The sequence below is a fragment of the Diabrotica undecimpunctata genome, chromosome 3 (genome assembly GCF_040954645.1).
Source record: "Diabrotica undecimpunctata isolate CICGRU chromosome 3, icDiaUnde3, whole genome shotgun sequence".
NCBI classification, from domain to species: domain Eukaryota; kingdom Metazoa; phylum Arthropoda; class Insecta; order Coleoptera; family Chrysomelidae; genus Diabrotica; species Diabrotica undecimpunctata.
In genome coordinates, this window is record NC_092805.1 from 72537321 (window position 1) to 72564518 (window position 27198).

Below are 27198 nucleotides of genomic sequence, written 5' to 3' on the forward strand. Positions count from 1 at the left end.
TAGGACCAACTATTCTAAGAACATAATGTTTATAACTGTTAAGGGTATATCTAGAGATCAAGAAATTTTACTTTACTTAAACTTATCAGACATATGCGCTAAACACGAATCTGACTTATTTCTAGTGCAGGAAACACATATAGGGCCTAACGTAGGGTATTTGGAATAAAGCTTATCGCTGAAAACCACATTATAGATATAGACATGCTATCTCTGTCGGAAAAAAAGCAAAGAATAACTCAAAGTAAGAAAGGACAAAACCAGTCAGCTTTCAGAGAAACTTTCAACGATGTTGAGCTTGGATCCACCATCTACATATTTAATGAAAAATAATACAACTACCGACATTGAGGATCTGAGCACAAAGCTTATTACGAAATCTGGACCAAAAACACCACAATGGCTTATCCGGATGATGAACAACTGTATTCAAATTATGGAAACACCCAAAATCTAGAGACAAGCCAAAGTTGTTACCTTGCTTAAACCTGGCAAAAACTCCAACGACCACAAAAACTATCGGCCAATATCTTTATTTTGTCAGCTATTTAAAATACTTTTGCACAAGATCGTTAATATGATTTCACCGATATTTGAAGAAAAGCTCAAATTAAAAGACAAAAGTGGCTATAGATAGGGAAGATCAGGTACATTACAAATGCTAAATCTTACCCAACACATCAAAGACGGGTACGAAAAATATCGGGTATCAGGGGTGGTATTTTTCAATCCAAATGCCGCTTACGACACCTTAAATTACAAAATATTTTTTGAAAAACTATACGATATCCCCTTAGATAACAAACTCACTTATATTATTTGCGTATGCCTACACAAGAGAATATTTTTTGTATCACTCAATGTTAAGAATAGCAGATGAAGAACGGTCTCGCTTGGGGTAGCATAAAGGCACCTACACTGTATAACAATTACACAAACAAACGATCCATACCGGTAGATACTAGGACTTCTATTATATAGACGAGACACCTATTATTGCACAATAAAAATAAACTATGAATCAATTTTCAGCCAAAACCCCTGAAAAACTCGTGGGTGCTCCTTCAATTTCCTCGACATAGACGTTTTCACAAAACTGAACATCCAATCTTGTCATAAAATTATTGAACTGTAGACTTCCTATAAATTCCTTGAAAATAGTTTGTATTACACCGGGTCAGTCACAGACTATTGTTTAAAACTAAAAGGTAAATTGAGGACCAGAAATAATATTCTTCGCAAGCTTGTCAGCTAAAAATGAGGCGCACGTCCTTCCGCCCTTAAAACATAGACGCTTGTACTATATGCTTCTGCTGCCGAATATACCTTGTTAGACAAATTAACCATTCTTTCTATTAATTTTAACACAAAAATATCTATTGTAGCACTTAACCATATTTATTTTGAGATAACCTTCTATCAAGATATCATATGTAGTACACAAATAAGACCAGAACTAAAATATTAAAAAAGCTTTATACAATATATCGCAGAAGATTGGATAAAATAAAAGTAGTTTTTATTATTCAGATGCTTACATAAAATGTACAAAGACATACTCACGTAAACAAAATATATTACGAAATTTTTTGAACTAATTGAACTAATAAAATTATATTAAATAAAAAAACAACATCTTTAAAAATACAGGAAAAATAAAATTTTCGATGCAAGCGAACATTCCATTCAATAATAAGCCCAAATCCTTTTGTATCTACATACCTGTTTTTTAAAGAACCAGTTACATTTTAGTACTTAGTTATACCAGGTAATATAATATCCTCTGTTACACAGTGTAATGCGTATGACATTCCACTGTCTACAAACAGTAGATACAAATAAGGAGCCCATATAAACCGTTCAGGGTATATGTTGAAAACATACGGTATAATCGCACAGTTGCCAAACTCTCAGAGCTTACTTAAACCGATAAACGTATGGTTCAAATATACAATGAAGAAGATCTGAACGACCCCTATAATATATACACGTGAACTAAGCGATATACATTTATGATACAGGGGTATTTACGGGCTCCAAAAAATTTTTATAAATTATTAAACTCTACATGTTGATGAATCGACTGAACCAATATTACGGAATTGTCAAGTGAGCTCCGTATATCGGTATCCACTTGACCACGGAGCTCAATTGAACCTGAATTTTAACATGGGCGGAGTTCACTTAATGCCGTAGATATATATATATATATATATATATATATATATATATATATATATATATATATATATATATATATAGATATATATATATATATATATATATATATATATATATATATATATATATATATATATATATATATATATATATATATATATATATATATATATATATAGTTACCTGTGGCAGTCACAGTCGAGAGAGAGTGCGCGTCTGTTGCTAGCAGTAGTCAACAGTCGAGAGAGTCTTTTTTGTTTTTACTATTTTAAAACTGTCTGTATTTTTAAGGGTGTGGGTTCAAAATGGAAGTAGGATTTATTACTAAGGGTTGGAGTAGGGTAATGATTTTAAAATTGGGGTAAAGAATGATAGTAATTAATACAGCGAAAAATATTACATGGTTTTTCGCATGTGAAAATATGAAAATATTGGGGTCGGGCGAGTTACGCCACTGGGATAGGGCATCAAATATTAACTTCGAGAACTAGGGTAAACCGGTATACATTAGGGACATTGTTGTAAAAAACAAGATAACTAGAACTATTTAAAATCTAGAGAAACTAAAATCTAAAGAAATTATATATTTTAATAAAAGTGCCACTATTGGTTAAAGGGTAACCTAGCTACTTTCTTTATTGACCTAAGGTATTCGCCATTATGTGTGGATACCCTAACAGTTCCAACAAGAGAATCTTTGCCTGGGATCAATTCGATGACCTATGCCAGAGGCCAGAGGAGTGGGAGAGTCTCTTTATCTTTAATAAGTATATCAGCTATCTTTAAAGGATCAGTAGCGATGTTACACTTACTCCTTGTTGAGAATTTATCTTTATTGTACAGCCAGCAACTGACAGATTTTTAGTAAACTGTTTTTATTTGCGAAAAAAAAAATCAACTCAAATTCCTGCAATATTTCCTATAAAATTAACAATATAAAAAACTACTAACATTGTCTGACCATCTAATTTCGGGAGTAATCTGCCTTGCGATAAATCTTTTAAGGGTGAGAATAAAAGCATTAGCTGTTAAGCCGGTGACAAGTTCGATATGCACACATTTGGTGGTCATACATATGAAGAAGGTTATGTATGCTTTGTATAACGGGGCCTTTCTAAGATGAGAGGATCGGATCATGAAAAAATCTGCGTAATCTATTGAGACCATTTGGAAGGGTCTTCTCCTTCCAAATAGAAGCAAATTCTAATTTACCACCTACATGGAGAAGTTTAGTTTTTTTAGAGAGGAATGAGTTAAGTGCCCTTATAGTTTTATGAGGAGATTATTTCGCGATGTTTTAACTCATGAAATTCTTTAGAAAAGGCCTGTGATTGCATGCACTTAACAATCACAGTGGTGAAGGAGTTCATTTCACAAACCTGCAATGGTCCTAATATGGTAAATAACGTTGTACGTAGTAAATAACGTGTTGTTGACTTATGTAACCATTTATTTAAACACTACTGTACACTCTTAAAATGTTAGCTATCTTAAATATAATAGTACTTAGTTGACGTTGACAATACGTGATGCATTAACTTGCCATATTGACGTTAAATTAGTTCTGATCTCTGGATAATGATTGTTGTTGCTTTTTACTTATTCGTGTCAAGTTTGTTCCCTTATGAATGTCCTCGATTCGAATTACTAAACATATTTATATAAACAAAATGTGAAACTATGTTACACGAGTATATATTATAATATTTTATATAAATGAATTCTAATATTTTAGAAATAATATTACACCATCCCCTTTACGGAAAAAAAAATCTCTTTTGCAACTGTCTCATTCCTCTCTCTCTTTTCCTTCGGAAAAAGAGAAATTTTTCCAAATAAGTACTGTTTACCTATGCTACCGTATACATATTTATACAAATGTTGGTATATATTTCCTTATATTTAGTAAAAATTTAGTAACCTAACCTATCCTAACCTCAGCATATTATAAGGTTACCCTAATTGTTCCCTTGTAATATGCTATCTGGTATCCTTCATTATGCCTTACTCGTGTATTAATTTAATATTTTACGTACGTTTTTTTCTTACCTTACGTTAAATAATTTGGATTATATTACCTTATATTACCCCCTATTATGTGGTTGATTACATATTATATCTATATATTACCCCCTATTATGTGCACATAATATTTACAATAACCTTTACATATTTTAAATAATAAATAAAAATTTATAATAATAAAATCTTATATTAATTCTTGTATTAATTCTTGCATTAATTCTTGGTACCAAGTAATAGTTCTGTTTTCACTTTTCATATACACTATTAATAACTTTGACATCTCACAATACAGTTTTGTCGTTTTATTCATTTATTCATTTATCCCTATTTCTTTTGTTTAACTACTACTATACAGTCTAACATTTTTCTTTTTGTTATACACATTTTAAATATATATATTGTACGAACTCAAAACTATATTTACACATTATATTCATTTAAATATATTTTTATATATTATTTGCATTCAAAAGTACATGTATATATTACGAGTATATTCATTGACTCTAATTGTAGCAAAGTATTGTTTCCTTAATTATTCTAGCTATAAACTCTGTGTCTTGGTCTGCTATTATTTTTCTGGGTACTCCATACCTCAAGATAAATTTTTCTACGAATGATTTGGCTACTGTTTTGGTTTATTTTATTTTCTATTACATATTCTTTTACGTAGTTGCTTAATTCGCATTGTACGTCAATATATCTGTTTCCATTTTCATCCATGTACATTTTCATGGGTTCCTTGTTTATGATTTAGTGCTTATGCCTTTGGTAGTCGTCGCATCTCTTCACATTTCACATATTTCTCAACATTTCTTCGTATTTAATATATCCTATTTATTCTTCCATATCCTTCCTGTAACATGTGGAAGTCGTTAATTATAACTCTTCTTGATCTGCTTATCTTGTACTATATTATGTATTGATTGTATTATGTTTATCTTGTACTATACAAGCTTTTATACTTTCCTTAAAAAAATTATTATTTTTCTCTTCGTATTTCATTAAGAATTGGTTGATGCTTATTTTTCATCTCTTCTTTTTCTCATTTTTCATTATTATCATTTTCTTTATAATCTTCTGCACTCATATTTGTGAGCCAAAATCTCACCAAGTCTCTCTGAGGGTCTTGATATTTCCTCTTGCATCGTAAATAAAATTTTAAATATACGGATCGTAATAATAAAATATTTAACCTGGTCAGTTATATTGTACTTATTTCAAGTTTATGGACATGCTTACTACGTACATTCCAACTGTATCAAATATCATACTATTAACCTAATGTCATTATGTAATGTTTTTATGACGAATACTGTGTTTGCTATCGTAATGAAATTATTATAGTTATGTTTTTTTTTGTTTATTGTTTGGTTTCTCGTCTTTTACAAACTAACTTTTGCTTGTACATATGGGTCTTTTTCTAAATAAAAACATCTGCATATTTTGCACTTTTTTCTATGGGCATTTTTTCTTCAAATATTAATGGTTTTTACTGTGCTTAATAGTTGTTCGACTCTTTTTTACTCTTTGCCGTGTTTCTTCCATATAAAATATATAAATTTTTTTAAAGGTTTGGTATCTACGGAATAAAACTTCTAATTTATATTTCTCGATTATTTACATTTATGATTCGTATAGGTAACATAATTTTAGTCGATTTATCTATTAATCCTACTGTAAATTCCTTCTCAACTTCTGGTTTCTCTATTACTGTAACTTTTTCTTCTGTTTTTCGGTTCGATCTCGAAATTAATTTCTCCAAATATGTAATAATACTGACATATACTTTTCAAAATAATCTGTTCATCATTTTTCGCCTTTGTGCGTACTTAATTTACTTAACATATTTTCTTCTCTGGCATATAAATACAATAATCGTAGGGAATCGTCTTCCATTGTGACAAACTTCTTTTTCAATAATTGTTCCATTTACTTCATTAAAAAAAATCATTATTCAAAATTCGTTCCGCAATTTTAATCGATTCTGTAGTTACTGTATTGTCGTGCTGGAACCGCAGGACTCTTAGCGGGTTGGGATTCAAGTACCACCCTAGCTTATCCTCTTAGCAGCCTCCTGCTCGACGTAGGTTTCAACCATTAAGGTCGAACCATATGCAGTTTGCCTACATTTCTGTCAAAAATCTACTTCTGTCACTGTATTCGTATTCGCATGCGGTGCGTAATATGCTCTTGCTGTGCCTCTATTTCTGTGGCATCTCACCTGTGTCCATTGATTATTCTTTGTTCTTCGTTCATCTCCTCTGGAGATTGCCAATCTCCTCTGTTTCTATTACGATATATCCTCGTATTATGTCTTTCATATTCACTTATATTTCTATAATTTTTGTTTCTATATTGTTTTCTTTCTTCGAATTTATTTTTATAATATCCATATATTGTATTCTTACTTTTTTTTCTCATATCAAAATAGTATTTGTTCCTGTAATTTAACACTTTTCCTTGTGTGCTATCTTCTGTCTCGTCGATCGATAAAAATTTGTACATTACCTCTTGTGTGGTTGAAAAGTTACATGCTTCCAAAATGAATTTAGCTTTTTCTGTGTTGACGTTGCGTTTCATTGTAGCTACTACTGCCTCTGTTGTGTATTTTTTGGCTAGTTCCAATGACATTCCTTCCGCTACGTATGCAACTTTTAGCTGTTCCGCTAATTCTTCAACTTAAGATGCATAGACCTCTGCATCTTTATGTCCTTGTCTTTTCTTCGCCAATTTAGCTATTACCGTCTTTGGACTGTCGCCTCTCAGTTCTCTCTTCAGTACCTCTGCTATTCTTGCGATTGTATCCTCTGCAGTTATAACGTTTCTGACCTTATTGGTTAATCTTGTCTTTATTAATGTTGTCGCTGTCTCCTCGTGTCCTATAGCTATTTTCTCAAGGAGTTCTAATGCATCTAAAAATGACTGCAGGTTACCTGCTTTTCCATCAAATTCGCTGGGTAACACCTTGCTTGCGATATTTAAAAATTCGTTGATTGTAAGAGCCATACTTATTTCTTGCTCTGTGTCGCTATGTTCTTCCTTCTTTATAGGTTGTTGTTTCTTTGTCACAGGTAGAGAAACTGGTTTAAAATCTTTTACATTTTGAGTATATTCTTTATCCGAAATTTCCATAATGTTATTATCATTTAAAACTTTTCTATCTCCAGTCAGTCCTTGTATTTGTAATGATTCGGCCGTTTCAATGAAGGTATTTACATCTTCTTATCTAATTTTTACTTCTCCATGGTATATAAATTGTAACCAGTCTCTTAGTGCTTCGTAAGTCACGTTTGTCAAAATTACTATGGGATGTTGACAGGGATTTGACATAAAAAGTTCTTTAAAATATGGGCTACAAACCGAAAGAACCATTTTATGCGCTTTTATGCATTTTCCTTGTGCTGAAAGCGTTACGTCTACAAAATCTTGACTCTTCCATAATGAATTCATTCTTGAACTCATATTTTCGTGGAAATTGTTCCAACATAATGAAAATTTTTCTGACGCCATGGTCAATTGTCATTAAACGTTCTTTTAAATTCGTTTTTCTTCCTTATAAATGTAACAATAATTCTAAATATCCTAATTTATTATAGCTAAATAGTTAAATAAAGTCATATCCAATTTCTTCGTCTCTATTATTTAAAGAATTTGTCATCCAAGCAAATTCAAAATATAAATACTATGGTAAATAACGTCGTAATTTAATATTTCCGATATATCGGTGTATTTTCATGGTCAAATATAAATATTTTTAAAAGTATACCTTTAGTAAATAAAAATGTATGACACATTTGTTTCATTAAACAATAGAATTTGCTATATAAATAGTTATTTAGTGAAAACTTAAAAATAAATTGTATACTCTACTTTTAAAAGCAAAAAATTGTATAGTCAACATTCTGACTTGACCTAGCTTAAATTATATTCAACTAATAATTAATAATTTTTATCTGTTAGACTGTATTTATATAAGGGATAAAAAAATAAATTTACTCACACAATATATTTCACATATGATCCTTATCCATTCACCTTTGTCCATTCTCCATTTATCCATTTTTTCATTTATTGTGATTGCCCTGAGCCAGAATGCTGTCGCGGGGCTCCCGGCGGGTCTGGTCCGGAATTTGGCAGGAATTTTCTTATCTGTTGTTGCATTTTCCCATTGCGAAATTGCTACAATGGGTTCCATATAACATCTAGTATGTAAATTTAAATTCATTGTAAATCCATTTAAACTTCCAGTGTGATTTTCCTCTCATCTTGAGCTTCTCTGGATGAAGACTCCTGGTTTCTACCACTTCAGGATCGCCATATGGTAAATAACGTTGTACGTAGTAAATAACGTGTTGATGACTTATGTAACCATTTATTTAAACACTACTGTACACTCTTAAAATGTTAGTTATCTTAAATATAATAGTACTTAGTTGACGTTGACAATACGTGATGAATTAACTTGCCATCTTGACGGTAAATTAGTTCTGATCTCTGGATAATGATTGTTGTTGCTTTTTACTTATTCGTGTCAAGTTTGTTCCCTTATGAATGTCCTCGATTCGAATTACTAAACATATTTATATAAACAAAATGCGAAACTATGTTACACGAGTATGAATTATAATATTTTATATAAATGAATTCTAATATTTTAGAAATAATATTACACTATGTCTAAAATGAATTAGTAGGTCTTTTTCTTAGATTTAAGGGAAAACGAAAAACATAGGCCAGAGTTCTCTAAATTTTTAAGAATTGTGAAAATTTATTAAAAATGGTTTTAAGAGTATCATTAGCTTGAGATATATCAGAGATTGTGCTTAGAGTGACCAGAGTGTGTCTGGTCCTCCAGAGACCTTCGGTCCACAATTCTGTTAACTTTGGCTGAGTGATATCTGAGGCTCTAGAGGGCATAATATCTGCTACGTGTAAAGGGAAACTTACATGATGAAATAAAAAGAATTTACTTAATTCTTTGATTTGATTGACACGATGAAGTACAAATGGATTCCATGTAAATGTAGTTGAAATCCACGTTAAAGCGATGAGGATATCTGAAAATGTGTGAATTTCATATGTGACGTTTTTTAAAAAGATCTCAAGTACTCTTTTAGTATGACACTCTTTAGAGTGACACTTAATAAAATACCAGGCAATTCTAACCAAGGAATGGTTAGTTTATTTTTTAGTGGAGCTATTTTAGTTTTCGATGCTATTATGCAGGACGTGAGTGTGTTGTCGCTATACACGACTCGCAGATACACACAACTAGCATAGATCTCCTGAGAGGCATCGGTGAAACAATGTAATTGCATATCCGATATAGGCAGTGGAAGTGTTAGGCATCTGGAAAATGTAATTTTAGATATTGATTGGAATGTATCCAAAATAATGATTTAGTCCCAGTCAAAGGGCAATAACCAGATACTTTGTAAAAAGCGTTTAGAGTGTACTATAATGGGCGACAATAATTCTAAGGGGTCATACATACGTGAAACATATGCCAATACTTTTCTTTTTCTTAGGGGAGGGGCCTCTTCACAAACAGGCGATAGCGAAATTGTCTTGACCAAGTAGTGACCAGTTAATACTTAGGACCTTGGTGGAACCATTAACTAATTCAAGATTGACTTTTGAAGTGAAGACTATTTGATAAGGCATGCGAATTTGAATATATTTTATAGAGTTGGGAACCGTGAGTATTTAGAACTGTAGTTAAGGTTTTAATAACTAATGATAAAATTTTGGATCCTTGCAATATTTGTAGAGAGAAATGTTAATAAGCTCAGTCAATGCAGATATTACAGTTTCAGGAACCGTTTTTGTTCTGGAGTAGTTTTAATATTTGTCACTACTACTAGTTATTTCTTTCATCTGTTTGAACTAATTTCGGAATGAGCCATCATTAAAAAAATGTATTTTTAACTTATTTTGGGCCATTTATATTCCAATCGGTATTTTAAACAATACGTTTACTAGAAGTATTCGCCTTAAATTTTGTGTCAAAATTGGAAGCCAGTTTAGCTTCCAGTTGTTCTTCTAAGATAGTGATAATATAAGTGATGTCTACTTCTTTACTTTCGAGAATAGTTTCGTCGTCAGCTAGGTTTTCCAGAGCATGCATACGATTTAAAAATTGCCTTAAGCTGAGCAATATATTCTCTAATTCTACAATTAGAAAGGCCTTGTTCATTAGAGCTAACAACGTTCGCAGCAATTCTGGCGATGTTTGTTGGTGACACGTGCATCGCATAAAAATATTTTGCAATTTCTGCCATTTTTAGTAAAAGTATATTATAGTTATATAGAGTGTACAAAACAAAAATGAATGATGAAGAGAATAAAAAACAGCGACCCTTGAAAAGAGTACGAAGAAGAAACATATGTATACATTAGACTGTAATGAGAATATAAGTTTTATTGTGTGTGAAAATTATACATTTCTTATCATGAATTCCATTTAAATTATCACTGAGATAATGTTTGTTAAATAAATAAAGCAATTAATACGCTAACAATTTCCAATGAGAGAGATTATTGTAAAAATTTAGTTTGTGACATCAAGCGATTTGAATAAAGCACATATTATGCTAGGGGTTAAAACCTACTGACAATAATAGCAGGGGATTCTTGTAAAAATTTAGTATTCAAAATAAAAAGTCAACAACCCAAATTATGTACCTAAACGAAACGTGTGAGAGAACAATACAATAAGTTGGTATTATACGGGTATTTTGAGTGCCAAAGCTTTTGCTACGTCACGAGTATCGATAATTGGCTAATTTAACCTGCTAATGACTTTTTAACGTTTTTGAACAATAGAAGTACGAAAATTGTAATCTACAGAGGCAAGAATTAAACAACGATTTATTAATATATGCGTATACACATACACACATATTATATATATATATATATATATATATATATATATATATATATATATATATATATATATATATATATAGGTATATATATATATACCTATATATATATATATATATATATATATATATATATATATATATATAGGTATATATATATATATATATATATATATATATATATATATATATATATATATATACAGTATAGGTAAAAGTTTATGGTCGGTATGGACTTTACGTGAGATGGGGTGAGAAATACCTGTTTAAAGGGAGAGTGGTATATTAGGTCTGGCCTTTATATCGCCGAATATGCATAAGTGGATATAATAAAAAAGGGGAAGTTCAACGTTGCCAAACTTATTAGTTTTATTTGATCTGTTGTCTTTTTAGCATTTAAATAATGTTCTAACATAATCAAATTTGGGCGAAACGGATTTAAATGGCAGCTTACTGTTTTTTATTGGGAATATGCCACAATTTTACTTTACAATAAGTGTAATATAACATTTTGATTTCCACTTCGGAAACGGTTTTATATAAATAAAATTTATTAATGTTTCGTGTTTTAAGTACGATTTCCGAATTAAAAATCTAAACATCAAAATAAGCTTATTTTAAAGTCACATTGTGCCTTATTCTCATTAAAAATAATAAACTACACAATAAAATGCTTTATACAAAATTATTTGGCAACGTCTCGTCTCCCGATATCTCGATTCGTCAAAGCACCGAATCAAAGTAAGGATAGAGGTAACGAATAGAGGCGGGTCGTTAAAGTTTTAATCGTAAACCGATTTTCGTAAACAAGTTACTATGATTGTTTAACAGTAGTTTCAAGTAAGAGAGTACCTACATAAACAAACATAATGGCTATTATCGTTTATACACAATATTTATTGAAGTGAAAAAAACTAATGAAGAATATATTTGTTTTAACTTGAAAAATAAACTAAACAATACAACCCGATATTAGTAATTGTGCTATGTCGAATACTATGGATGTAAAGTTACCGTTTGCTAAAATTTTATTGCAAGATTCTTGCAGGCAGCGTACCATAACAATCACTGAACTACGCTTCAAGTATTTTTGGCCAGTCATTGTACTTGTTGTTTCTTTAAAAGGCAGTAAAATTTAGGAAAGTTGAGAACAAATAATCCAGTCTTCTTTACCTTGTAGTACTTCTTTAACAACTTGTGATCTAATAATTTGCTCAGTTTTGATATAACATTCCTGAAGTAATGAACCCATGGACGTATAAACACAGATGGACTAAGTTATTTACATAAAAATGTGAAGCCAAAATTATTTGACTAGGTCACATTCTCAGCATCTTCAAATGTTACGTTTTTTTATTAAAATATCTTATTCACGTATCGCCGAAAATATTACTATATTTATTTTATACTCTACAGGTGCTATCAAACCAAAATAATAATTTATTACTTATATTAATATATTTAATTGTAATTAAAACATCAAGTGTGCACATAGTGTGCATATCATTTAATAATAGCGTATAAAAGATATCAACCAGTTATTTTATATGTAAAAGCACTGAAAACTATTTATTAATGGCAAAGTTGATTACATTTCTCTGTCTTATGGCTCTACGTCAAACTTCAAATGCCGTTCCATGTCATGTCCATGTTTGTTTACTTTTTACCCAATATGAGAAAAAGTTGTTTTTCGATATTTTGGCTGTATTTTAAGTGATATTTGTAAATAGTGAAATAAACATATTATAATAATGGTGCTACAGTATTGCATTTGCAAGAAAACCAAATATATATATATATTTTTTTTTTTTTTTTTTTTTTTAAATTAAAGTGTCTCGGCAACTATGGGCCATTGACACTGGTACAAGTTTATTACAATATGTTTATGTTTACATACATATACAATCTGTTTATATACAAGTTAGGATACATTAATAACATCTTAATATAATTACACTAAGTAGTAAAGGTGACAGTCTTTTAGGAAACGAATTATGGCACTGTACATGTTTGTAGAACCAAGTAGATCACTTAAATTATTTTGAAAGTTGTAGTAGTCTCTTTGAGGTTTGTAGTGGACGCATTCTAGTAATATGTGCTGGACTGTTAAGGACTTATTACAATGTTCACAGCGAGGATGGTTTTCAGACGACATCAGATATCCATGAGTAAGACGAGTGTGACCTATTCTGAGCCTTCTGATAATAATATTGTCTTTTCTGCTCATTTGAGGCATGGTGATGGAGGTAACAGTTGGTTGGATTGTGCGTAGTTTTGTATTTTGCGCGTTCCAGTGTATTTGCCAAGCGCCTTTAGGTCTTGGTGAAGTTGGATGTTTTCCATATTTTCTAAGGAGCAGGCCAGTTTTGCTGTATGATCAGCGTTCTCATTTCCATTGATACCAACATGGGATGGTATCCAGATGATAGTTACTGAAACACCATTCTTTGATTGCTCTTGGTAGATACTGTGGATGCACTGTACAATGGGATGTATGGGGTATATATTTCTGATTGAGTCAATGGCGGAGAGAGAATCGGTGCATATTGCTAATGATTTCTCATTAGCAATGGGCGAGTCTAATGCCTTGAGTATTCCATACAGTTCGGCTGTGTGTATACTGCATCTGGGAGAAAGCCGATATGATGCTACTGTTGTATTTGAGGTACTGATAGCACAACCGACGGCCTGTTCTTCTTTGGAGGCATCTGTGTAGAGAATTTTGTCATAACGCTGAGTCTGTATAAGTTCCTTGAATGCTTGCACCAAGAGAGTTCTGGGCGTTTCTGCTTTTTTGTATCGGTTCAAGCTGGTAAGGACAGTAGGTAGCTTTTTGGTCCACGGGGGAATTCTGGACGTAGTAAACGGAGTTGTGAGTTTTAGATCTGTGTCTTTTAGCAAAGTTTTTAAAATTTGTGAGAGAGAATGTGCTCGAGGGTGACTATTATCTGGAACAGAGTGGGGGGTATTAATTAGTTTAATTACTGGGTTTTTTGGATTAGCAGAAATTCTAGAGAAGTAAGACAGAAGTAAACGTTGCCGTCTTATAAAAAGTGGAGGTTCTGAGGATTCGATATAAAGACTTTCAGAAGGACTTGATTTAAAGGCGCCGAGGCTAATGCGTAAAGAAGTGTTGTGAATTGCATTCAGACTTTTAAGGTGAGTATCGGAAGCAGATATGTAAAGAATGCTTCCGTAATCCAACCTAGAGCGGATCAATGTTCTGTAAATTCTTAAGAGGACTTTCTCTTCTGTCCCCAGTGATGATGAGCTAGAGTTTTTAAGATGTTGATTCTATTTAGGCAGTTTGTTTTTGTATTCTGTATCTGATCTCTCCATGTGAGTCTTTTATCAAATATTACTCCTAAGAATTTGTGTTTATCAACAACTTGAAGAGGAGAGCCATTTAGGTGAAGTAGAGGAGGGCGAGTGTGATGTCTTCTAGAGAAGTTTATGACTTTAGATTTTCCAGATGAAAATTTGACTCCAATTTTAGTGGACCAGTTATGAAGATTGTTAAGAGTGTTTTGGAGTAAAGAGCATGTGCTCCTTGTAACTTTACCTTGGCAATAGAGAACAAGATCATCTGCGTATATTGAGTATTTTATTGGAGGGAGAACAAGAGAGTTTATATCGTTGATGCTAAGAAGGAATAGTGTTGGACTGAGAACTAAGCCTTGGGGTACTCCATTTTGTGAGATATGTGATGTAGATGTTTTCCAAAAAAAAAAACGAAATATTTACATCCCAATGTCTCATTTAATTTGTAAGTACTGTTTGTTTACATTATTTAAGATGAGGAACTGAGAAAGCCTGTTTGTTTACATTTTAAAATATGTCTTTCACAGGCGTACCATTGGGTTTATTCATATTCATTAATGTATTGAACAAGATATTAGTTCATGAAATTAGTATAGACATTTTTAAATTGTAAGTAGACATCATCTGATTAAAAAGATCTGTTTAGTAGCTTTTTAATTTAATATTTCTCATGAATTCAAATAAATTAGTGAAATGTAAATACAAATGTAAAATTTTAGAAATAAATGTAAAACTCATTTATTTTTCTATGTAGGTTTCCAAATAATACTGATTAATGATGAAACTAACTCTAAACTTCAACAGAGAAAACAGTAGAAAAACCTTTCAAAAGCATCCTTTTTGGTTATTAAAACTTGTAAGGAAGCTGAAAAATATTTCAGATTGTTTAATAAAACTATAAATATCTACAACTGACGAGTTAAAAATCTTATGAATATTTTGATTAATAAAACCATACAAAATGTCCCAAAATCAATTTATGAGCATTTTGGTGACCATATGTATGATGAAGATGCAATCGATGGTCACTTTATGCAACTTTTAAAATTGGTTCTTGAAAAATATTTTAAAATTGGAATTCATCATGAAACGAAGACTACTTTAGATGCTAACACCGTGCGCATAAGAAGCGTTCTTACTAAGACTGTTTTATTTCGCAATCAATAAAAATTTATTTCTGTACCGACGTCTTCTATTATGTCTATTTACCATTTTTACTTTAATATTTCTGTTCGCTAAATAGCTTTCCAATAATTTATACATTTTCACGCCTACTTTTTAATAAGTAGGTATATTTGCAAATAATTTTATGTCAAATGCCAGCAAGAGCTTTGGAATGATCAATAAATATTTTTGTAGCAGAAACCCTTACTACGAGGAATCTATTCATATTGTATTAAAACAAATTTGTCACAATTTGAAAAAATATGTTTTAATACATTGTGTGTGTGTGTGTGTGAGAGAGAGAGATGGCATTAGACAAAAAATCTTTTTGCCACAGAAAATTGTTATAAGGATGTTTAAATTTTTATTTTAGAATCGTTTATAAACTTGATTAGAATATTATATATAGATTTGTCAGAATAAGATAACAGATTGCTGATGTTAACTGGTAGGCTAATATTGAGATCAATTAAATCTAGATACAGGCTTCGAGTCTGTTCCCTATGATTAGGACAATCGAAAAATAAGTGGTTCAAATCTCCGACAGATTTACCATCACAAGGACAGAAAGGGGTTTCATAGATTCCAATCCTATGCAGATGCTCTGGAAAGAGGCCATGGTTAAGTTTTAACCGGGTTATTAACGAAGAATGTACTTTATTATAGTTAAAATTAAAATGGGGAATATTTTTTGGTAAGCATGGATGAATAGAAAAGTAATGGTTTCTTGAAGACTTCTGAACCTCTTTATATTTTGACATCCATCTTTCCCTGCCAATACTCCTGATAATAGAAAAAAGATCTTTAAAGTAGTAAAAATTTGTAATCTCTGATATCTCAGATGTATTTTTTGCCATACCATCCACTAATTCGTTTCCAATTACTCCATTATGTCCTTTAACCCAGAGTAAAGTAACTGTTTTTTTTGTGAATTTTAGATCATGTAATAATTTTTTGATATCAAGTATAATGGAGTTTTGAAAACTATCCAATGGATGGCTACGAATAGCTTGTAATACTGCCTGAGAATCTGATACTATTACGATGTTCTCACAATAATTAGTGACACACCAAGTTAGTGCTTTCTGTATAGCAGCAGCCTCGGCTGTAAAAATAGAACAACATTCAGGAATTCGATATTTCTCAACATAATTGCTGTTTGAAACAAAAAAAGCGAAACCAGTACTTTCAACAGTTTTTGAACCATCTGTATAAATTATTGTTAAATCTTCCCCTAATTTGCTTAGTATGGATTTGAATATAATATTAGTTAAAATTGGCAAATCTGAATAAGAGGGCATTATAATGGTTGGTTTGTCTATCAGAACTTCAAAGTCTTGTATGTAAAAAGGAAATTTTGGGAGCTGTAATATATAAGATTGAAATGAATTCGTATCGATAAAAGATTCTGCAAGAGGAGGAGAATTTTTTATTCTCCAATAAGAATTTGTTAAATTTTCTGTCAAAAGTAAACCTATTTTGTGAACCATAGTTGTATTAAACGATCTGTATGTTATTAGACGTTTGTTGGCTAACATTTGCCTACGTATGTGTAAAGGTGGTTCCTGGGCTTCTGCTAGAACTGCTTGGTTTGGTGAAGACATCATAGCTCCTAGACAAATTTTTATTGATTTAAATTGTATTCTGTCAAGAGTTAATAGATTTGTTTTGCATGTTGAACCGTAAAGAACACAGCCGTAATCCAGAATGGATCGTATGTAGGATCTATAAAACATTAAAGAGATATTTTGATCTGCACCCCATCTTTTTTTAGAAACGAAACGCAGAAGGTTAATTCCACGCTCGCACTTTTGTTTTACGTACTTTATATGGCTGGACCACAAGAGTTTTTTATCTAGGATCATGCCTAGATACTTATACTCTTCTGCTAAGGGGAAATTATAATCACCTATCTGGCATTTGCCTGTGACTTTTTGTCTACGTCTAGTGAAACATACAATCGAAGATTTTTCTTGTGATATACTAAAACCCATTTGTTTCACCCACTTATCTAAGTTACTAAAGCTAAGTTTTAGATTCAACATACAATCTTCATAGGATTTATGGCTGGTATATAAACATATATCGTCTGCATATTGAATTATTTTGCATTTTTCATCCATCAAACCATGCAGATCTGCAGTATAAACATTAAATAATAAAGGACTTAGAATTGAGCCTTGTGGGAGACCGTTATATAATATTCTTGGACCGTGTAATACATTTCTATGGTCCCGTAAGTATATTTTTCTATTCACATACAAATTTATTATATTTACAGATAATCTTTTATCAATACCACACCCCACCATTTTTGAATATAATATATCCAAATCAACCACGTCATATGCACCCTTTAAATCTAGAAACAAACATAGCATAAATTCGTTTTTTGAAAAACAGAGTTGAATATCCGTAACTAAATGTATGAGAGCATCAATGGTACCTCGACCTCTACGAAATCCATACTGTGAGTAGGGAAAAACTGAACTACTTTCAATAAAATGTTCTAATCTAAATTTTATAAGCCTTTCAAAGGATTTTGTCACACATGATAATAGAGAAATGGGTCTATAAGATGATGGAAGTTCTGGGTTTAAGTTAAATTTGAGTAAAGGGCATATGATAATATTTTTTAAAGTATCGCAATATTCTTGTTTCAACCACCAACTATTAAAGATTTGTAAGAGAACATCTTTGGCATTTGACGGCAATTTGTCCAATATCTTATAAGTAAAACCGTCCAAACCGGGGGCTGTATTTCTGCTTTTTTTTAGTGCGAAATCAAGTTCTGAAGGAGTAAAAGGTTTTGACATGGAATCTACACTAGTATTAAAACGAAAAAATTCTTTAATCCTACCAACATTACCAGAGGCAGATGAAGGTGCAAGTTGGTCTAACATCTGTTTAATGAGATTTTCAGAAAGTTGAGGTTTTTTGTTGTACTGATAGTTATTGGAAATTGATCTGACGGTTGACCATATTTTTGAAAGAGGTGTGCTTTTGTTTAGACTATTTAAAAAATTTATCCAACTACTTTTTTTCTTTGTTTTAAATAATCGTTTAGTTTGGGCTGCTATATTTTTATAGTTTATGTAATTATTATAGTTACTTTGGGTTCGATACGCTTTCAATGCTTCTGATCGTTTTTTTATTATGAATGTACATTCCTCATCCCACCAATAAGGCCTTGGAATTGAGGGAGTAAAAGGTTTTTTTGTGGGCATAGATTTGGAAGCAGCTAGAGAGATAGTCTGAAAGAGTAGGGCTGTCTTCTCATCGTTAGAAAGATTATTAGATGATAAAATTGTGGATAATTGTTTGTCTAAATCTGTCTGAAATAGCTTCCAGTCAGCGCGGCAATCGTTCCATTTTGTTGATGGATTAATTAGGAAAGAAGTAGGATTAATTTTAAGCTCTATTTTAATAGGAAAATGATCGGATCCCAATGTGTCGGGATATACTGACCAGTTTATACGATTTGTTAATGAGGCTGAGGTGATAGTCAAATCAACGGCAGAATGATTGCCACTCGCGGCGATTCTAGTAGGTGATCCGTCGTTTAGAGAAACTAATTCGAAAAAATCCATGCTTTCGACTAATATTCTACCATTACGGTCATCCGGGATCGGACCCCACATGTAATGGTGGGCATTAAAATCACCACAAAAAACTGTTTTATTATAATCGAATTGTTCAAATAAATGTATCCAATCAGTCTTTTCTACTCTGATGTCAGATGGTTTATATATAGACACAAAAGATATATTAATTTTGTTAAGTAAGACTGCACACACTTCTATTCCGGTATTAAAATTATAGTTAATGTTAATTATTTGATAATCAATGCCCTTTAGTATGAAAATGCCTACACCGCCATAGCCACTTTCACGGCATTTTGAAACAAAATTATACCCTTTTAATTTAAAGTCTATTTGGTTTTTCAACCAAGTTTCGGATAAAATTATAATATCTACATGAGAATCATTAATATAATTTATGAGACTATCCCTATTACTTACTAACGATCTACAATTCCATTGTAAAATATTTAAGGAAGATTGAGTAAGTTGACTGTGCATTTGGAAATTAATAATACGAGTGAATGCTTTCATTGTCACTCGTCGCTAAATTATCCGTTTCTCTGTTATTACCTGTTTCTTCTAAATTATTAGAAATAAGTTTTCTTAATTCATTTTCTAAATTGCATATAGGTTGAGATTGATTATTGGTATACATAAGTTGATTAATATGAGATGTGACAAGTAATATAAGTTTCTCTTTATAGTCAATAAATTCGTCCCTGTAGGGATTGGGTATTATAGGATTAGATTTAGGGGTAGGTCTTTTGATAGAAGTTGACGCAGAGGTATGGGGTAAAATTGGTGGAGAAGTTGCTTTACGTTTATTATTTGTAGAAATATGAATAGTTTTCCTTACCGGTTTATTTAATGTGAAATTAGGGACATTGTTAGACGAGGTAGGTAAACTGGGAAAATTGGAAGTGTTATTTAGAATAGAAAATCTATTATTAGTTATTATTTTTGCGTAACTTGGATTGTTATGTAATTGTTCTGCTTCTCTGAATGTTATATTTTCTGATGCCATTATTGCTTTGATTTTCTTCTGTTTTTCGTATATTGGACATTTTCTAGACAACGAGGTGTGATCGTTGGTTTTACAATATATGCAATGATTATTTTCATTACAAGTTTCTACAGTATGGGTGGTGTCTGTACATTTTTTACATCTACTGTCCTTAGATTTACATTGTTTTGAGGAGTGACCATATCTGAGACATTTATAGCATTGCACTACCGGGTGTATGTATGGATCTACTGAAAAGTTGCATAAATTAATTATTATGTTTTGTGGAACCTCGTTTCCCAAAAATTCTACAATTATCATTTGTCTTGGTACTAATTGAGTTGTGCCATCGTTGTTCGTTACTTTTCGTTGCATCCTTTGAACATTTACCACTTGTCTCTCGGATATTATCGCATCCTTTAAATAATTCTCCGAAAAGAAAGTATCAACCATACGGACTATGCCCTTTCTATGTGTATAAAATTTTGGAATATAAGCTATAAGATCATTTTTATTTATTAAATCATGATTAATTATTTTATTTGCTATAGAATAAGTTTTAAAAATGACTTTTACCCTATTAATGCCAACTGTTTTTATATCAAGTACATCATTTTTAATGGACGAATCATTTAATAAAAAATGTCCTACCTTCATTGGAAATAACCTACCGATATTTTTATTTTTGTGTTCAATATATACAAAGAACGGGGCCTTATCGCTGGGTTTATACCGGTTTTCAAAATCAATTAAAGTATTTACAGACCTGTTATCATCAATATTAGTTTTTTCAGACGTGTTTACGGAATGTAATTCATCGGGCGGTCTATGACCTCCAATAGCATCTTCTTCCATACTTAGATTTTTTGGAATACCAAATTATGGGCCTAATTTGCACTAAACAAATTCACAAAATAACACAATAGCGATCACTATCAAACTCGCACCGACAGCAATATCAAAGCAAACCGTTCTTTACGGCTATCGACTCGGGTATATGGTTTTAATACATTATCAATACATATAGGTATGTACTTAAATTTGACAAATGTATATTTTTTAATTGTTTTTTTTTTTTTTTTTATCGTAGGATTATCTGATACCTATTAAAAAATTAACTTGAGCTCAACTATATTTTATTGTAATAATTTTAAAGCAAATAAAATTGTTTTTTATTTTTTCTATAAAAACGTGATTTTATACATTATTACTACTTCCAATTATTAACGTCTGAATAATTATCCCCGCGAGTAAAAATTCAAGCACGCTTATGCCCATTGAGGAAGTATCACAGTCTATCGATACCCGTTTTACTCCCCTTTACCCTCTTGTCCAGGAATATCGAAACTTCAAAACAGTGTATGTTTAAGGTATCTTATTGCTGTGTCCATCTATGTTTATACGTCCATGAATGAACCTGACGTAATGAACAAGTTTTTCTTGTTGGCGGTTTATATCCAGGAATCCACCCTGCAAACTTTTTAAAAGCTCGTTCTTCAACTATGGAAAATGGATGAAACGAGTCTTTGCATAGGTTTAGTAAATCCATATCTATTTGTTACTTTTGTTTGAACTAATATTTTTTTAATGAAAGTATCCATCACCTTTTGACGCTTGGGTGGCGGTGGCAGTATGTCAGTACTTGTAGTAGAAGTAGTCGAAACGAACAAAAATGCGTCAGGAGAAGTTTCAATCATTGCAATATTCAGAAAGCGGACCATAAAAGCTGCATCTTCTACAAATGTGCATTTTTTAAAAATAAAATTATTATTCTAATATAAGGTCAATAATTTTGACTAAAAAAATAATTCCTAATTGAATATTTACAATAAATAAATCATTTGACGAACTATCAATAAAGATTTGAAATCGAAAATGCAGATCAATCGTGAATCGAAACTCATTCATTAATCAGAATACCGAGATATAAAAACAAAAGAAAAAGTTAAGAAGCTGGTTACTTCTATAAAAAAAAAAGAAAAAGAAGATTGTACTAGTGAAAATCAACCAGTACAAGAAAAAGAAACTGATAAAGATGACTTAAGTCCATGGTGTATTTTTGATGAATTTATTGGACATGACTCATCTAAAAATACACCTGTATCTAGAGATATAAAAGAAGTCGACATGTATTTGTCTGATGATATTAACCACAAAAAATTTCGAACGGAGATTGTAACTGTCCATTACAGGGGTGGAAAAACCATCGCCATGTATATCCTAACTTAACCATTATATTCATAAAATATAATATCAGTATTGTAACAAAATCTGTTCCTTGTGAACACAGTTCAAAATCTGGTTTAATTTTAAATAAAAGAAGAACACGCTTAACAAGAAAAGTGGAAAAACGTATGTTTTTAAAAGTTAATTTAGACGATTCGTGATTTAATAATGTGTCATGTAAATGTAAGTACTATTTGTATTGTTTAATTTATTTTTTAAGTTATAATAAATATATCCTTCGTTAGATTCTTTCAATATAATAGCCAATATGTTTTTTGTGTACTCGTTTATTTGAAACTACTGATAAACAATCAACTAGTTACAGTTTACGAAAAACGGTTCCGATAAAAATGTCAACGACCCACCTCTAGTTTCTTAGGATCGGAACCAGAGATATGTATATCTTAGATCGAAACTAATCGGAACTAATCTTCTTACTACTGGGCAATGGGCAGCAATAAGAAATATGGAGGGGAGACCAAGGGGAAATATGATTGTTATCTTTGTCTATTCGCTGAAAATATGATTTTATATCTGTGTTAGATATCCTTTTCAATTTTACCATACCGACCATAAAATTTTACCTATACTGTATATCGAGAAACATATACACGTATATATATATATATATATATATATATATATATATATATATATATATATATATATATATATATATTGTAAAGACTACGACCGTCAATTTATATTTCTAGTGTTCTAAGTATTCAACTAGTGAATTCAGAGGTTTATTCGGTCATTCAGGTTGCAAATAAAAAAAGAAGTCAACTGCTTCATAAGTTTATCAAAGACGTTTCGCTTTATATTTCTAAAGCTTCATCTTCTTCATGTGCCTTGTCCGTTCCGAACGTTGGCAATCAACATGGCTATTTTGACTTTGTTTACGGCAGATCTGAATAGTTCAGCAGATAACAATCCGAACCATTGCCGCAAGTTTTGGAGCCACGAGTATCTTCTCCTCCCTGGACCCCTTCTGCTGTCTATTTTCCCTTGAACGATCAGCTGTAGTACTCTATATTTATTATGTCTCATAACGTGACCCAAGTATTCCAACTTTCTTTTCTTTATACTTATTCCTACCTCTCTCTCTTTACCTATCCGGCGTAGTACCTCTTCGTTGGTCACGTGCTCAGTCCAGGATATACGTAATATACGTCGGTAAGCCCACATTTCAAAGGCATCTACTTTTTTCATCAATGTTGCGGTCATTGTCCACGCCTCCATTTCATATAACAAAACCGGGAACACATAACATTTCAGAAGTCGAATTTTGAGAGGTAGGGTGAGGCTTCTAGAGGTGAAAATTTGCTTTATGCTAGTGAACGATGCTCTTGCCTTTTCTACTCTTATACGTATTTCCTTCACTTGATCCCAATTTGAGTTAACTGTTGTTCCCAAGTAGATGTACGAATCCACGTGTTCAATTCTTTCATTGTCTAATATCAGTTGCTGTGATGGTTGTTGGGTTTTGCTTACTAACATCCATTTGGTTTTTGTGATATTTAGTCTGAGTCCATATTGTGCACTTGTTTTTTGTATCTTACTCATTAGGCAACTCAGTTCCTCCATGCTACTTGTTAGAATCACAGTGTCATCAGCATACCTTATGTTATTAATTATTTCTCCATTTATCTTTATGCCTTCTGTGCTTTCCTCCAGCGCTGTCTTAAATACTTCTTCTGAGTATATATTAAAGAGAATAGGAGACAAGATACAGCCCTGTCGTACCCCTTTCTTGAACCCAATTTTATTGGTCAATGTAGATCCTACTTTCACTTTAGCTGTTTGACCCCAATAGAGACTCGCTATTGTTCGAATGTCTCTGTAGTCGACTCCGATCTTATGAAGAACTTCAATTATCTTTTCGTGCTTTACGTTATCAAATGCTTTTGCGTAGTCTATAAAGCATATGTACACGTCTTTGTTCATATCTCTACAGCGCTGGATGAGTACCTGTAGACTAAAAAGTGCTTCTCTTGTCCCAAGAGAATTCCGAAACCCAAACTGCGAATCTCCAATGGTATCCTTCAAAAGTTCAAAGCTTCATCAGTTCTCTAAAATATAACAGATGACATAGAGTTTATAAGAAATACAGATGTTTATAGTTCATAACTTACAACTCAATATGTAGTATATTATCGATGTTATTATATCTACTGTAAACTTTACTCATTATTTAAAACTAACTTAACAAAAAAAAAAACAAAACAAAAAACACACAAACTCTGCAGAAAATAATATTCATATTCGTAGATACGAAGATTTAAAAATTTTTAAACGAACATTTGGCTTTATTTAGATAGTTCTCCACTGAAGGCAAACAAAGCTCTGATTTATTGCAATGTATGCAAACAACGTGACGCGATACCGAAAATTTTTTAAGGGCCATATGTCACCAAATTCCAAGGTTTGAGACAATTATGAACTTCTACAGGAGTCATTGCATGATTAGTTGAACGGGTGGATTTCTATGGCGGAACTATTTGATATATTATTTTTAATTTATGTTTTAATGAAACTTAGAAATAGGGGATGATTGTGTTATTATTTTGAATGGGAAATAAGCCAAATTTTAACTAAAGAATAGGTGTTATTTATTTCGTAAGATGAGAGATTGGTAAACTTGGCTCAAATTGTCGATGTCGGTTCTTTTGTTTATTGCCGATAAGTTCTTGAGGATCTCACACATTTCAATAAAGGAGCGTTTCTAATGGTTCTTTTGTCTCACCAGTATTTTGGTATTTGTGAAGTCAATGTGATATTTGGTGGAAATGGCGTGTTGTGCAAGGGCACAAGAGGGTTTGTAAAGTCTAATGTCGCTTTTGTGTGAAGTTATACGCCCTAGAAGAGACCGACTGATCTGGCCAATGTAGCAGGAGTTGCATTCTGAACAGGGTATCTGATAGACAACATTAGTGTGCTTTAACGAGCTTAGTGAAATTAGACCACAATATGTACAAAAAAGCGTGTACATATGTGAAATTATTCATATAATTTTAGAGTATGAGAACTGTATTAAATAGGGCTTGTTCAAAATAATTAGGAGAGGTAGTAAAGAATGATACCTACAGATAATAACCAAATCAAATTTTTAAAAGATCTTACCAATATGGCTATTACATACACTCGCGATATTTAGAGGGTTTCGTTCGCGATATTTACACGCGGTTGTTTCTCGTATGAGGGGAGCTGTCTTTACTGGTTTCTACACACGTGTCTCGCGGTATTAACACTAAGATCAAGGGATAGAGTATATTTGCGTCTGTTGTCTATACGATTAAAAAGAGGATTCGCGGTATTTTTCGCGAACTATTAGAGAAAGAAAGAGAATGTCTGTTACTAGCGGCAGTCAATAGTCGAGAGAGAGTGCGTCTGTTTCTGGCGGTAGTCAACAGTCGAGAGTCTTTTTCTTTCGTTATTTTAAAACTGTCTGTATTTCTAAAGGAGTGGGGTTGAAGTGGGAGTAGGAATTATTACTAAGGGTTGGAGTAGAGTAATGATTTTAAAATTGAGGTGAAGAATGATAATAATTAATACAGCCAAAAATATCACATGTTTTTCGCATGTGAAAAATTAAACAGGCTCAGTAACTTTTAAGACTAGCACTTGAAATAAAGGTATTTTTTAACACACTAATTATCTTTAAAATATCGTAAAAATAAACTCAAATAACTTACCTGAGAGTAATGTAAAGGTAATAGCAAAAAGATGCTCTTTGGTGTTATCCCTTGATTGTTTGATTATTGGAGAAATATCTACTTGAAATCTAACGTGCCTTTGGAACATCGCTGGGCCTGTTGTTCCTCTTTTGTATTCCACTCTAAACGACATGGGACTCGAGACAGAATGACTTAATTCTGCTATCTATAAAAAAAATCTACATAAATAAATAACATACAGACTACTTCCAGCCCATAAATACGTATAGCTACGTGATACTTTTAAATTTTTCTATTTCAAGAAAACTTACTCTTACTCTTCACCAATTCATTAAAATTTTGTTTCTAACTTTTTCCACCAATTTTTTTTTTCTTCTCTTTTCTCTTTTTATTGTGGTATTTTTATTAATCTCTTATTGATCTATTCGCTGTACATGGCACCGCCACTATATTCCGCTTCACAGTTCTATTCGCTTCAGTATAATATGGTTTATTCTAATATTATACTCTTCGAATCTCAAAAAGCTATTTTTTTTTGGTCCTTTGCTGTTCATGTTATAACTTCTGAGTCTTATTTCTTTTGCAATTAGTTTCGTGATATAGTCATCGTTATTCATCAGTGGCACTATGTGAAAATCCTGCATATCTCTTGTCTTTTGATAATTTTATGTAAACTATAATATAGTCTGTCCCGCAATTATTTTTAAAGCCCTAAAATTTAAACTAATAAATTTTTGGACACCTAATAATAATAATGGTAAATAATACCTCGATTAAAAGCTCCTGCATCACTTATTTATTTGAAAATAGCTAACATTGAATTCTAAAAATTATCTTATAATTTCTTCCAGTGAAATAACTGTTTTTGAAGTGAATACTTCTTATCGCTTAGTATGATGTTTTGCTCGGACCCTAAATCCAATTTAGCGAGATTCAAAAAATCGAGACGCGTGTACTAACCTTGCGGTACACCGTAATATATTTAAACACACATATACACTTAGTATAATTTTATATAATTAATATATTTTTTATAACATCTAGAGAACGGCTAGACCCATTTAGCTAATTTTGATTTAAAGTCTTTGTATGAAATAAAATAAAATAAATTAAATAATATTAAATAA

At 31.7% G+C, this 27198-nt stretch overlaps 1 protein-coding gene across 1 annotated transcript in view; it reads right to left on the reverse strand.

The window, feature by feature from the left end:
• sff (BRSK family serine/threonine-protein kinase sugar-free frosting) overlaps positions 1 to 27198 on the reverse strand; it is a 649872-nt gene that overhangs the window by 54735 nt on the left and 567939 nt on the right. The window contains exon 12 of the mRNA XM_072526060.1: positions 26090 to 26276. Coding sequence (XP_072382161.1) covers positions 26090 to 26276 — 187 coding nt within the window. The remainder of the gene's footprint in view (positions 1 to 26089; positions 26277 to 27198) is intronic.